This window comes from Scyliorhinus torazame, chromosome 18, assembly GCF_047496885.1.
Source record: "Scyliorhinus torazame isolate Kashiwa2021f chromosome 18, sScyTor2.1, whole genome shotgun sequence".
Lineage (NCBI taxonomy): Eukaryota > Metazoa > Chordata > Chondrichthyes > Carcharhiniformes > Scyliorhinidae > Scyliorhinus > Scyliorhinus torazame.
Window position 1 is genome coordinate 73,445,908 of NC_092724.1, and position 14,770 is coordinate 73,460,677.

At 43.3% G+C, this 14,770-nt stretch overlaps 1 protein-coding gene across 4 annotated transcripts in view; it reads right to left on the minus strand.

Moving 5' to 3' along the window:
• LOC140395300 (polypyrimidine tract-binding protein 1-like) overlaps nucleotides 1–14,770 on the minus strand; it is a 40,580-nt gene that overhangs the window by 17,329 nt on the left and 8,481 nt on the right. For all 4 annotated transcript variants that reach the window (XM_072482900.1, XM_072482898.1, XM_072482899.1 and 1 more), the window contains exons 3-7: nucleotides 9,754–9,838; nucleotides 8,994–9,169; nucleotides 8,339–8,485; nucleotides 3,205–3,372; nucleotides 2,301–2,411 (exon numbers count right to left, since the gene is read on the minus strand). In XM_072482900.1, coding sequence (XP_072339001.1) covers nucleotides 2,301–2,411; nucleotides 3,205–3,372; nucleotides 8,339–8,485; nucleotides 8,994–9,169; nucleotides 9,754–9,838 — 687 coding nt within the window. The remainder of the gene's footprint in view (nucleotides 1–2,300; nucleotides 2,412–3,204; nucleotides 3,373–8,338; nucleotides 8,486–8,993; nucleotides 9,170–9,753; nucleotides 9,839–14,770) is intronic.

Sequence of the window (14,770 nt, forward strand, 5' to 3'; positions counted from 1 at the left end):
AGAAGATTGGGAAGGCTACAAAAACAAACAGAGGATAACAAAGAGAGAGATAAGGAAAGAGAGGATCAAATTTGAAGGTAGGCTAGCCAGTAACATTAGGAATGATAGTAAAAGTTTCTTTAAATACATTAAAAACAAACGGGAGGCAAAAGTTGACATTGGGCCGCTCCAAAATGACGCTGGTAATCTAGTGATGGGAGACAAGGAAATAGCCGAGGAACTGAATAAGTACTTTGCCTCAGTCTTCACAGTAGAAGACATGAGTAATATCCCAACAATTCCGGAGAGTCAGGGGACAGAGTTGAATATGGTAGCCATCACAAAGGAGAAAGTGCTAGAGAAACCAAGAGGTCTAAAAATTGATAAATCTCCGGGCCCAGATGGGCTACATCCTAGAGTTCTAAAGGAGATAGCTGAAGAAATAGTGGAGGCGTTAGTGATGATGTTTCAAAAGTCACTGGAGTCAGGGAAAGTACCAGAGGATTGGAAAACCGCTGTTGTAACCCCCCTGTTCAAGAAGGGAACAAGGAAAAAGATGGAAAATTATAGGCCAATTAGCCTAACCTCGGTTGTTGGCAAGATTCTAGAATCCATTGTTAAGGATGAGATTTCTAAATTCTTGGAAGTGCAGGGTCGGATTAGGACAAGTCAGCATGGATTTAGTAAGGGGAGGTCTTGCCTGACAAACCTAGAGTTCTTTGAAGAGATAACAAATAGGTTAGACCAAGGAGAGCCAATGGATGTTATCTATCTTGACTTCCAAAAGGCCTTTGATAAGGTGCCTCACGGGAGATTGTTGAGTAAAATAAGGGCCCATGGTATTCAAGGCAAGGTACTAACATGGATTGACGACTGGCTGTCAGGCAGAAGGCAGAGTTGGGATAAAAGGTTCTTTTTCGGAATGGCAACCGGTGACGAGTGGTGTCCCGCAGGGTTCAGTGTTGGGGCCACAGCTGTTCTCTTTATATATTAACGATCTAGATGACAGGGCTGAGGGCATTCTGGCTAAGTTTGCCGATGATACAAAGATAGGTGGAGGGGCAGGTAGTATGGAGGAGGTGGGGAGGCTGCAGAAATATTTAGACAGTTTAGGAGAGTGGTCCAAGAAATGGCTGATGAAATTCAACGTGGGCAAGTGCGAGGTCTTGCACTTTGGAAAAAAGAATAGAGGCGTGGACTATTTTCTAAACGGTGACAAAATTCATAATGCTGAAGTGCAAAGGGACTTGGAAGTCCTAGTCCAGGATTCTCTAAAGGTAAACTTGCAGGTTGAGTCTGTAATTAAGAAAGCAAATGCAATGTTGTCATTCATCTCAAGAGGCTTGGAATATAAAAGCAGGGATATACTTCTGAAGCTTTATAAAGCATTAGTTAGGCCCCATTTAGAATACTGTGAGCAATTTTGGGCCCCACACCTCAGGAAGGACATACTGGCACTGGAGCGGGTCCAGCGGAGATTCACACGGATGATCCCAGGAATGGTAGGCCTAACATACGATGAACGTCTGAGGATCCTGGGATTATATTCATTGGCGTTTAGGAGGTTGAGGGGAGATCTAATAGAAACTTACAAGATAATGAATGGCTTAGATAGGGTGAATGTAGGGAAGTTGTTTCCATTAACAGGGGAGACTAGGACCCGGGGGCACAGCCTTAGAATAAAAGGGAGTCACTTTAGAACAGAGATGAGGAGAAATTTCTCCAGCCAGAGAGTGGTGGGTCTGTGGACTTCATTGCCAGAGAGGGGAGGCCGGGGCGTTGAGTGTCTTTAAGACAGAAGTTGATAAATTCTTGATTTCTCGATGAATTAAGGGCTATGGAGAGAGAGCGGGTAAATGGAGTTGAAATCAGCCATGATTGAATGGTGGAGTGGACTCGATGGGCCGAATGGCCTTACTTCCACTCCTATGTCTTATGGTCTTATAAACCAGCCCCAGTCGTATACGTTGTTTTGGCCTCAACCTGCTTTGTGGTAGCGAATACCACAGGGTCACCATTCCCTGGGTGAAGAAATTTCTCCTAATCTCAGAGTCTCAGACTGGTTCTTGACTCTCTCACCATCAGATGATGGCAGGAGTCCAGAAGTGGATGAAGGAGAAACAAAGGGAAGAGACTGAATTAAAAGCTTGCCTAGTGTAACTGGTGTAGATCCACAATATTTCAGCCAATAACCAGCTGTTTCATTGGGTTAGTGTCTGAAGATAACAAGATATTCCCATTACAATCTCAGATGTGCAATAAGCCTACATCCACAGAGGATGACATCACTACGACCGCACCTTCAATTGATATCAACATACCAGTTTTGCATGTTGTGCACTGGAGCCATCAGCATATTGGAGCAACGCCTGGAACTGGTTATTCTTTGTGAAAGTGATGATTTTCATTACAGTGCCAAACTTGGAAAAAATCTGCAATTCAAGAATATTAGAAAAATGACATTAGTTTTCTGCAAAACAATTTTCCCATCAAATGAGCCACTATATTTGCATGGAATCAAACATGTCCTATTCTTAGTACTCACTATAGACCATGGTTAGCTCTGGTCCAAATTACATTTGCTATATCTTAACACAGCACAGATCACTTAATTCAAAGTGCTTGCTTCATGGGGAACTAGAAACTGGTCTTGATTCAGAGGCCTTCTAAAGCATGGCTAAGGTTGTTAAGGTTGCTTCACAGAGCTCAGTGAAAACACCATGAAGCTGCCATTTAATTTGCATACAGGTCAAATTATAGATCTTGGTGTTAGTCTATAAAACGTATCCACCATTGCAGCACCATCAGTAACAGCTCTTGCCAAACCTCCTGCCCATGGAGTTGGAGTATGAACTTTTGACTATCTGCAGTAATCCTACCCCCCTCTAGATATAGAGATGGAATCTTCGTTTCTTATAGTGGATCTTTTCTAGTTTCAAAAATAGACTCCAATCTGTGATCCTGCCTTAGTTCAGCAAATAAACAAATCCCACTTTTACCAGATGGTCCCAACCCACACCCCAGAATTTCCAGGCCAACTGCTCTCAAAATGCCTTCAACAACCCAGCATTCCCTCCCCTCGCCATTGCGCCCATTCCCTGCCCCCAAATCCCACTACTATTTTCACTGGTACAATTCTCAGATGGGGCACCCACCCATAAGTTCATACAACTCACCCCTTCCAAGGGAACAATTTGTCACTGTCAAATTGAAGACGAGACTCACCTGGTGCAATACATCAAGTGTAACAGGATAGAAAAGGTTTTCCACAATAATGCGAAGAACAGGGCTCTGGCCAGCAAGGCCACCTGCACTGTCTGAGACACCAGTGCCAGCTATAGCCATGTTTGCAGTCTGCACAGCATTTACTGCCTGAAGAGCTGCTTGTGCTCTCTGAAAAAGAATAAAACAGTAAATCAAGTTATTAATGTCTACAGTAGTATGCACATTGATGCCCAGGGTATAATAGTCTTATAAACATGCACACAGCCCTCCAGGATATAACTGTCTGTAATACATGAACACAGCCCTCCAGTCTATCTGTACATTGGGCCTTCCAACTGACCAGACTTCAATTTTAAAACCCCTGCTTTCAGGAGAGTTTGGGTGCTCTGGATCCCCACATCTTCAAAGGGAAATCAAATAAAGTGGGTTGGGGTGGGTGCAAAAATACTCTGTAGGAATGGGGAAACAGCAAAAAACAACAAGTCTCCACTAAACTCTACAGAAGAGCGCTCATGGGATCTAAAATTTACTCATGTTGGAGCCGTTACTCCTATTCATGTCCAGTTAAACCGAAAGCCTTGGAACATTGCACATGCAAGAAATCATGGTCTAATCTTGTATAATCTCAAGAAAGAAATTTAACGAACAAACAAAAGTAAGAAAACCTCCACATCTTGTTATAACTGAAAAACACAGGACAGGCCTGCTGTCTCTGTGGACATGTCCCTAGCATATTCCTGATACCGTTGGATCTCTCCATACGTAAACCAACTGTGTAAAACAATTAGAAAGAAACTCAAAGGAGACAGCCAATCACTTCAGACAGATAAGTTTTTCTAAATAATCCATGCTGGCTGGAGCCTTTTGTCACGTACGGTTCACCCTCAGCTCTGAATCAGCACTCCATGTTGAAACACCACTTGGGAGGAATCAGAGGGTGGCATGGGTGCAAAATATGCTCTGGGTGGGGGCTTTATGTCCATCAAGAGTGGCTCGGTAGCACCACCACAGATCAAGCTGGCTGGGTCGTAAAGGACATAGCTGCTATACTGGGGTAGTGGTTGGTGGTGAGGGAACCAAGGAGGTAAAACACACTCGACCAACGTGCTTCCCTCAGACATAGAAGAGTCATCACAGTACAGGCCCTTCGACCCATGATGCTGAGCCGACCATTTATCCGAATCCAAGGTCACCATAACCGACACCCCTTCAATTTACTGCTGTCCATGTGCCTGTCCAAGAGTGGCTTAAATGTCCCTAATGACTCAGACTCCACCACCTCTGCTGGCAGTGAAGACCACGCTCCCACCACTTGTGTAAAGAACCTACCTCTGACATCGCCCTCATACCTTAAAATTATGTCCCCTCATGACAGCCATTTCCACCCTGGGGAAAAGTCTCTGGTTATCCACTCTATCCATGCCTCATCACCTTGTACATCTCTTCCTTCTTCACTCCAGTGAGAAAAGACCAAGCTCCCTCAACCTGTCTTCAGTGAGAAAAGCCCAAGCTCCCTCAACCTTTCTTCATAAGGTACAAGACATCTATCCAGGTAGCACAGTAGCACAAGTGGGTAGCACTGTTGTTTCACAGCTCCAGGGTCCAAGATTCAATTCCTGGCTTGGGTCACTCTCTGTGCAGAATCTGCGCATTCTCCCAGTGTCTGCGTTGGTTTCCTCTGGGCGCTCCGGTTTCCTCCCACAAGTCCCGATATATGTGCTGTTAAGTAATTTGGACATTCTGAATTCTCCCTCTATTAGCAGGTGCCAGAATGTGGCAACTAGGGGATTTACACTAACTTCATTGCAGTGTTAGTGTAAGCCTACTTATGACAATAAAGAGGCAGCAGCATAGTACTCAACCGCAATATATAATTCCGACTCAATTTCTAAAGTTTGCAGATGATATGACTGTGGTGGGCCGTATCTCAAACAACAACGAATCAAACTACAGAAGCCACTTGGTTGCATGATGTGCCGAAAACAACCTCTCTCTAAATGTCGGAAAGACCAAGGAACTGATCATCAACTTCAAGAAGCTTAGCACGACACACACTCCCATCTGCAGCAATGGCTCCGAAATAGAGATGGTCAATAGCTTTAAGTTCCTGGGAGTCACCATCAGTCTGTCCTGGTCCACTCACATTGATGCAAGTCACGAAAGCCCAACATCTGTTTCCGATGGAAGCTAAAGAAATTCGGAATGTCTGCATCGACTCTCGTAAACGTCTATCTAGCTGCATCACAGCTTGGTATGGCAACTGCTCAGTCCTAGATCGCAAGAAACCAAAGCATCACACAAGCTTGCCACCCTCACACAGATTCTGTATACACCTCCTGCTGCATCGGGAAGGCAGACTGCATTATCAGGGACCTCTACCACCCAGGCATTGGCTTCTTTCAGACCCTTCCATCAGGCAGAATGTACAGAAGTCTGGAGACCTGCACATCCAGACACAGGAACAGCTTCTTCCCCACAGCTACAAGACTCCTCAATGACTCCCCCTTGGACTGATCTGTTCCCTGTAAGAACACTATTCACGACGCCCTATGCTGCTCTTGCTCATATACTGGCTGTTTGGGGCAGCACGGTGGCGCAGTGGTTAGCATTGCTGCCTCATGGCGCCGAGGTCCCAGGTTCGATACCGGCTCTGGGTCACTGTCCGTGTGGAGTTTGCACATTCTCCCAGTGTTTGCATTGGTTGCGTCCCCACAACCCAGATGTGCAGGATAGGTGGATTGGCCACACAAAAATTAGGTGGGTACTCTAAACTTTTTAAATGTATTTGCTTTTTTGGCCCCTTGTTCCGCACTGTAACCAATCACAGTTTGTCGATGAATCATTTGTCAATGTACTCTGTTGATTATTCTTTGTGTACGTTCCCTCGGCTGCAGAAAAACACTCTTCACTGTACTTCAGTACATGTGACAATAAATCAAATCAAAACCTCATGGCCTGGCATATACCCCCGACCCAGCCATTTCTGCCAAGTCAGGGAATAAAGCCTGGATCAATGAAGAGTGCAGGAGGGCATGCCAGTTGCAGCAGGCATACTTAAAAATTAGGTGTCAAACTTGTGAAGCCACAACACATGACCATTGCATGCCAAACAGCATAAGCAGTTATGCGATCCCACAACCAATGGATCAGATCCAAGCTCTGCAGTCCTGCCACTTCCAGATGTGGACAATTAAACTAACTGGAGGAGGTTCCACAAATATCCGTCCTCAAACAATGGAGGAGCCCAGGACATCAGTGCAAAAGGTTGAAAAATTTGCAACGATCTTCAGCCAGAAATGCCAAGTGGATGATACATCTTGGTCTCCTCGCCAGCATCACAGATGGCAGTGTTCAGTCAATTAGATTCACTCCACGTGAAACAAGAAATGGCTAATGCCACCAGATACTGCAAGGCCCTGACAATATTTCAGCAATAGTACTGAAGATTTGCACTCCAGTACTTGCTGTGCCAGTACAGCTACAACACTGGCATCTACCCATAAATGTGGAAGATTGCACAGCTATGTTCTCTGCACAAGAAACGGGACCAATCCAACCAATACATTGAGCTTTGACAAAAGTCATTCAGACTCAAAATGTTCACTCCCATCTCTCTCCACAGATAATAATAATCTTTTATTGTCACAAGTATGAAGTTACTGTGAAAAGCCCCTAGTCGTCACATTCCGGCGCCCGTTCGCTGTCAGGCCGGAGATTGTTCAATATTTTGTTTTAGGTTCCAGCACCCGCAGCAATTTACTATTAACCAATCCCTGCCAATTATCACCCCAGTCTACTCTTGACCAGTAAAGCGATGGAAGGGTTCATCAACATCTCTATCAAGCAGCACTTACCTGGCAACAACCTGCTCGCAGACACTAGGTAGTTTCCACTAGGACCACTCGGCTCCTGACCTCATTGCAGCCTTGCTTTCAGACATGGACAAAAGAGCCGAATGCCAGAGTGACTGCCCTTGATGTCAAGACAGCATCTGATCAAGAATGGCATCAAAGAGCCTGGAAAACTGGAGTCAGTAGGAATCAGGGAAAACTCTCCACTGGTTGGAATCAAAGAAAGATGGTTCTGGTGATTGGAGGTCAATCATCTCAGCTCCAGGACATCACTGTAAGAGTTCCTCAGGGTAGAATTCTAGGCCCAATCATCTTCAGCTGCTTCAATGACCTTCCGTCATGAGGTCAGAAGTGATGGTCACTGATAATTGTGCAATGTCCAGCACCATTCACGACTCCTCAGATACTGAAACAGTACTTGTCCAAATGCAGCAAGACCTGGACAAGGTCCAGACTTGGACTGACAAGTGGAAAGTAACAATTCACCCATGCGCCAGGCAATGGCCACCCCCAACGAGAGAATGAAACCATCACCCCATGACATTCAATGGCATTATCACAGAAACAAGTCAGGACTAGGATGCAATACTCTCCAACTACCTGGATGAATGCAGCTCTATCAACACTAACAAACTCTTCACCACCCAGTTGCAGCTGTGTGCACCATCCACAAGATTTACCGCACAAACTCCCCAAGATTCCTTAGGGAACACCTTCCAAAACCCATGACCACTACTACATGATACATGGGAATACCAGCACCTGGAGGTTCGCCTTTAAGCCACTCATAATGACTTGAATAGATCACCGTTCCTTCACTGTAGCTGGGTGAAAATGCTGGAACTCTCTCCCTAACAGCACAATGGGTTTACCTACACTGCAGGGACTGCTGTAGTTCAGCAGTAGCTAACCACCACCTTCTCAACACTCAGGGATGGACAACAAATGCTAGTCTAGCCAGCAATGCGCACATCCCATAAATTAAAAACAGGAAGTTAGAAAGCAAGGTAAGCTGTCACCACTAGCAACGGTAGCCAACACTTGCTCTGCATCAGTCTATTTGTTCTCAGGGCCAGTAAACCACAACTGTCACAAGCCGTATGTTTTTTTCTGTCTATTAACTTATGCATATTTGAACTGATTTATATGGAGCTAGACATCCCTCTTTGGGAAATCTGTGATAACTGAAATCAAACAGGATCCAAGCCTAACTTACCCAGAACTCAGAAGAAACGGAGTCTGTTTATGCTGGTTAAGCTAGGTACAAACTATCAAGTACTCACAGCCTGATTGGGAGAGTTGTCAGTTTTCAGCTCCTTGTGGTTTGAATATTGAATGTAGATAGGATGGTTTCTTAGGTATGGAGTGACAGTGCTGTAGTAGCTCACCATCGTGTTAGCAGCTTCTTCAGAGTTCATTTCTATAAAAGCCTGCAAATTGGACATGCACGTACTGTTCAAATGAAGTCTTGCTCAGAGTAATAAATGCTCAATTTTCATCAAAGTTCTGGTTTGTATGGTTGCGTGAATTTTGCCAAGTCAGAAGTTGCAGTGGTCTTGGGAAGTGTCCCAACAGCATTGCAAACATGCTTTTAAACAGTACAACTATATAATAGCTATGAATTAGCTGTAGCCTGTGTTACTATTTTGCAGGGTACAGTAAAGTACTTGTTTTATAAAGTGATATGTCTAGAATTGAATCATACACAGGTAAAATTTACATCACTGCTTGGAAACAGTGCTGAGTTTAAAAGCTGGTTTTCCAGACGCCAACAAACTGCTCAATCGTAGTAGAAAAGGTTACAGACTCTCTTCATACATAGACATTTCTCATAAGGATTTGTTGCTCCTTAAGCTGAATGCCATGACGGAACAACAAGCTCTCTGGGTTGTGAATCAGACAAATGGCAGACTCTTATTTAGGGAACGAGTTACACACCTGGTTTTTGCCTTTTAACATGAGAAGATTGGTTACTTTGCCAAAAGGCAAACCCAAGGAAATGACCTCTGCCTCAGTGACGTCGTTGGGAAGTTTGCGGATATGAATGACTCTGGAAGGTAATATTCCTGAACTCCTGTTCTCGCCTTTGAACTTTTTGCTGTCGTTGCCATTGGCTAGAAAAGTTTAACACAATGTGAAAGCATTCTCCAAGCATGATATATTAATTTGAAAACAGTGTTAAATTGTGGATAGCACAATTGCTTCACAGTTCCAGGGTCCCAGGTTCGATTCCAGCTTGGGCCACTGTGCGCGGAGTCTGCACATCCTCCCCGTGTGCGCGTGGGTTTCCTCCGGGTGCTCCGGTTTCCTCCCACAGTCCAAAGATATGCAGGTTAGGTGGATTGGTCATGATAAATTACTCTTATTGTCCAAAATTGCCCTTAGTGTCGGGTGGGGTTACTGGGATAGGGTGGAAGTGTTGTCCTTGGGTAGGGAGCTCTTTCCAAGAGCCGGTGCAGACTCGATGGGCCGAATGGCCTCCTTCTGCACTGTAAATTCTATGAATTACAACCAGCAGGCAAAAACAACATTGTTTTATTGATTTAAAATAAAGTCCAAGAGTTCATCATTAAATGAACGACAGAAACTTCCATTCAAATACTTCAGCTGATGAGACTTCAAGAGCTCAGTCACCTCACACCTCAGTTCCAATTCTTTCGTTATCATTCATAAAAGTATATAAAATGGAGATACTTACTGTATTCACCAGCAGAGGGAGCAGAGTTGCTCATGATAAAGGGACCGTTGGTAGCACAAGCAGATAGAAGCTCGTCAGACCCCCGCTGCAGAGAAAAGAAAAATAAATCTAATTTTCCAATCTATCCAAGTTTTCATATACAAAATAAAAACAGAAAATGTAAACAAGTCAGTCTGCATCGGCAGAGAAGGAAACATGGGAGGGCAATGTTTCAGCCTAATGACCTACCTGCCATGCAAACCTAGTTTCTCCCCATAGATGCTTCACAGCCTGCTTATTATTTCTAGTATCTGCAGTTTTGTTTCTAATGCAAACTGCACATTTCACACTATAGCATCCTTTGTCATAAAACATCAGCAAGCTCATTTAAGCTCATGTGATCAGCACCACAAATGTCTGATATACTCCTCCAACCACAGAGCTCAGATCCACACAAGGAGCAGGTCAACCGTCTTCATTCCTCAATCCCCAACAATTCAGAACTTGATATTTAGTACAGAACATGCAATACAATGATTAAACATTGCTGTGCTATCAGAAACAAACAGAAACAGGAGTAGGCCATTTGTCCCACAATTGTTCCATTATTCAAATCAGAGCTGCAGCTCAACTCCATGAGCTCCAATAGCCTTGTCAGCAGTCAATTGATCTCAAATTTAAGATGAAGCTAGCATCTCTAGGAGTGTTACATACTTCTACTGTACTACACGAGTGTTTCCCAACTTCCCTCCAGAGTGGTAGGGCGTCATTTTAAACTTAGTGGAAGTGGAAACAATCAATGATTTCAAAAGGAAATGAACGGGCACTTAATAACACTTGCAGAGCTAAAGGGATCAGAGTGGGGGAATGGGAAAAACTAGACTGCTCCAGGGAAGGCAGCATGGACCTGCCAGGCAGAATGGCCACCTTCAGTGCCATCAATAACAATGACCCCAGCAGTAACGTATTCTCTAACTACCTGCTCAAAATCCTAGACAGAACCAAAGTCCCCATAACCTTTTTTACTCTAGGGAGCACAAGTTTAGTTTCTCATGATTTTGTGTTCAGCAGCACGTTCTCCAGATTGGTGCTTGCGAGACATCGGGTAATAGTTCAGACGGATCTACCATCTCCCTATTTGTACAAGTGATCTATATTCAAGTGCAGCAGGAAGAAACACAGCTGTTGGCTTTTCCAGTTCTGAACAGAATATCCAAGAATTTAAGTGGAAACAGATTTAAGAATACATAAGCTCAAAAGAAAGAGTTTAGTAATGTGCCCAATCTCAATGCTCTCACTGCAGTGGAATGCTTGGATTTATTTGTATAAGCAGAGTTGCACAGGGATCATTCAGTGTGCCTGCCTTCAGGAAATGACCCAGCTGAAGATAAACATTTAAATTACACCAGAAGGTTACAGCACAGTAGGTGCAGTCAGCTCTGGTATGAATTTACACCATGGACACAAAGATATCACCAAGCCGCCTCCCCTCAATCCACATGAGAATAAAACGAGTGGAGCTAAATGCTTTTAACAGTTGATAGCTTCAACAATAGTAAATGCACCTAATAATTGGAGTTCTCTGGGGGAAAAGTAGGAGGGGCAATCTAAAAGAGCATCACTATCCTACACGTCAGCCCTATATTTTTCATCTATAAAGAAAATGATAGTTTCCAACTAAGCCAGCCACCAGACTACCCCAGTATTTAATAGCAGGTGCAGTGGGTTAGTGGAAATCATTCAGGAAAGTAGGACAGCGCTTAATTGAATTGATCCTATGGGAGTGTGTTCACTAAAGGTAGACACAAGGATCTGGTCACAACTGTTTTTCTATTACACCGTATCCTACAGAAAATATGGCAAAAAAGTGCAGCTGAATAATTTATACATCAATAAGCACTGCCAGTGTGAACCTTTTGATTCCATCATGGAAAAAAAAACCCTAAATAATACACAAGAGCTGACTACAATAGCTAGCAAGATCACATAACAGGGAAACATTGTCAGCATTTATTATTTAAAATGGCCTCCATCATGACCAGATACTGAAGATGTCAACCATACTATACCTATTGTATTCTCCAATCAAGACTCAAACGATCCATCTGATTTCACCCTGTTCACCTCCACATAATTCAGCCAAAACTCAGGACTGATCATATATTAATTTCCAAACTAGTTTGGACAGTTTGCGCTGCAATGAACACATCCTTTGCTTAAACTGTTCAACTCTCCAGCCACCGGATGAAATATTAACCGTGACAGAAACATGCTTGGAAATACAAGGAGAATCAATGATGAGTGCCCGTAAAACATTCAATCCAGGAACAAAGGGAGAGATAGTGTAAACTAATCCATGTGAAATGAGAACCAGTCATATCACTCCATCCCAAATGTCTGTGCCTGTTGAACATGGGTTGGAGAGCGCATGGTGATCTATTACTGCTTTCCAGATGGAATGCTACACCAACCTAATTTGAAGAAAACTTGTGCCCCTTTGGGACAGCCACAAGTTTGTTAACAGCCTTTATGTTGATGCTATATAATGTGTCCTATAAATGCAAGTAGATCAGTTCACAGCACATGTATAATCACTTGGCAAACTGACAGGATTATCTTGTGGCATGATCAGGTATTAGTAGCATGACTGTTTTAAGAAAATCCACCTCATTTTGGGTGGTTTAAAATGAAGCAACATTTGACCATAATAAAGAGTTAATGTGATGCAGGATCTCTCAAAGGTGAGTCGATTTGTGGTTTTATAGAGGGTTTAGAATCATTACGTTTTAGGCATAGACAGTAGAGCTGACAGACATTATTCTATGACCATAGTGTAAGGGTACTTCAAAAATAGACAGACGCCTTAAATACAGAACAGTAACATTTCATTCACACAGCTCAAACCAAGAGGCTCAACTAAACCAAGAGGCTCAACTAATTTTAATCAGCTGAACAGCCAACACCTTTCAGTGGATCAGATTTTACAACGTCGGGGGCAGCACGGTGGCTAGCATTGCTGCCTTACGGCACCGAGGTCCTGGCTCTGGGTCACTGTCCGTGTGGAGTTTGCACATTCCCCGTGTTGGCGTGGGTTTCACCCCCACAAACCAAAGATGTGCAGGGTAGGTGGATTGGCCACGCTAAATTGCCCATTAATTGGAAAAAATTAGTTGTTTACACCACAATTTAAAAAAAATTTTTTTTTAAAAAGATTTTACAATGTCCTTGACCTATAACAGAAAGCATCAGTTTCCAACACAGCAAGGTACAGCACAGAAAAAAAAAACTTTCATTTCAGCAGCTAGCCACTGGCTGGCCGTCTCAAAATCTTGCAATACCACTTAAAATCAGCGCTTCCTGAACCTTTCCCCTACTGCAACCCGGTTGCAGTTTGAAATTTGCTGTGACATCAGACTGATGGAGTGTGTGTATAGCTTAGATCAAGGGCAGAAGGAAGGAGAGGGGGGGGGGGGGGGGGGAAGTTGAAACATTTTGTAATGTACTTTTGGAAAATAATTCTCCACAGACCCTGCCAAACCTTTTGCATTTTTTCAGCATTCTGGTTTTATCCTCTAAAGCTATTTCTGTACGCAGCCAGGAATGGCAACAAAAAAAAGGCGGGGTGTGGGGGGGGGGGGGGAAAGAAAGAGAAAAGAGAAATTGAGCATTTGGAGGGGAAGGTGCAGCAAACTGCAGGGTCTTTGACCTACATTTTCATTGTTTTTTTTGGAGTAGGAATCAAGCCTCAATTTCAACTAGCCCATGACCACCATTTTTTTTTTTTTAAAAAGAGGATTTTTAAGGGACCTCACAACAGTTTAACATTCAGTCCAACCTCCATGGCAGCCACTGCAGTCTTGGAATTCACGACTCCCCCCAAAAAATCTTGTATCACTACCTAGTGGGGGTGGGGAGTTGCAGACTGTCAGCACATTCCATGGTCCAGGACTACATGCTGAGAAATACACTAAAGTCTGGGGCAGTCATCGCAGAGGTGCAATGGAGAACAGTCACTGGCCATACTGCAATGAGGTGGTGGAAATTTGTAGAGCCCTTGGAGCTATGCCTAACATTGAATGCAAATATAAAAGTATTGAAACTGCATCAAGGCACGAGAGAGGGAATGCCTACAAAGGGAAGTTGAAATGTATTGAACTGTAATTTTGAAATCTTGTGTCCCCAGACTGTGCCAGACATGGAACGTATGCTGAAAATAGCAAAACCGTACAACTGCACACTGCAATACTGTATGGAGAAGAGTAAATTTTATGGCTCTTTCTGCAAATTTCATGTTGAAACATTTTGTAACGTTTTTTTAAAAAAAAAATTCTCCAGAGATGCTGCCAGACCTGTTGTGTTTTTCAGCATTTTCTGGTTTTATCCCCTGAAGCTATTTCAGTGCTCAGCCAGGAATAGCAACAAACAAAATCAGCACACAAAAGGAATTGCTATGACGATTGTGACTTTGAGCCTTTTGTTTACTGAAATTTTAGCCTAAACCCTAAAGGAGGGTTCAATTACAGGAAGAGCTATTGAGGGAGTTTAAGCTCATCATAAACAACAGCCTGTAAACCAATTTGAACTGTGACAAAATCATAATGTTTCTGAACAGTCAATATAATTAATTTAAAAATAAAAAAATATAATTCATGTCAGGAAGACAATATTAGCCCAGTCAATATAATTAATTTAAAAATAAAAAAATATAATTCATGTCAGGAAGACAAGATTCGCCCAGCTAAATTTTTAAAAATAAATTTAGAGTGCCCAATTATTTATTTCAACGAAAGGGCAATTTAGAATCCTCGAATTTACAATGCAGGAGGCCATTCAGCGCATCGAGTCCGCACCAGCCTTGGAAAGAGCACCCTACTGAAAGCACCTAACCTTTATGGTCACGAAGGGACAATTTAGCATGGTCAATCCAGCTAGCCTGCACATCTTTGGACTGTGGGAGGAAACTGGAGCACCCGGAGGAAACCCATGCAGACATGAAAATGAATGAAATGAAAATCGCTTATTGTCACAAGTAGGCTTC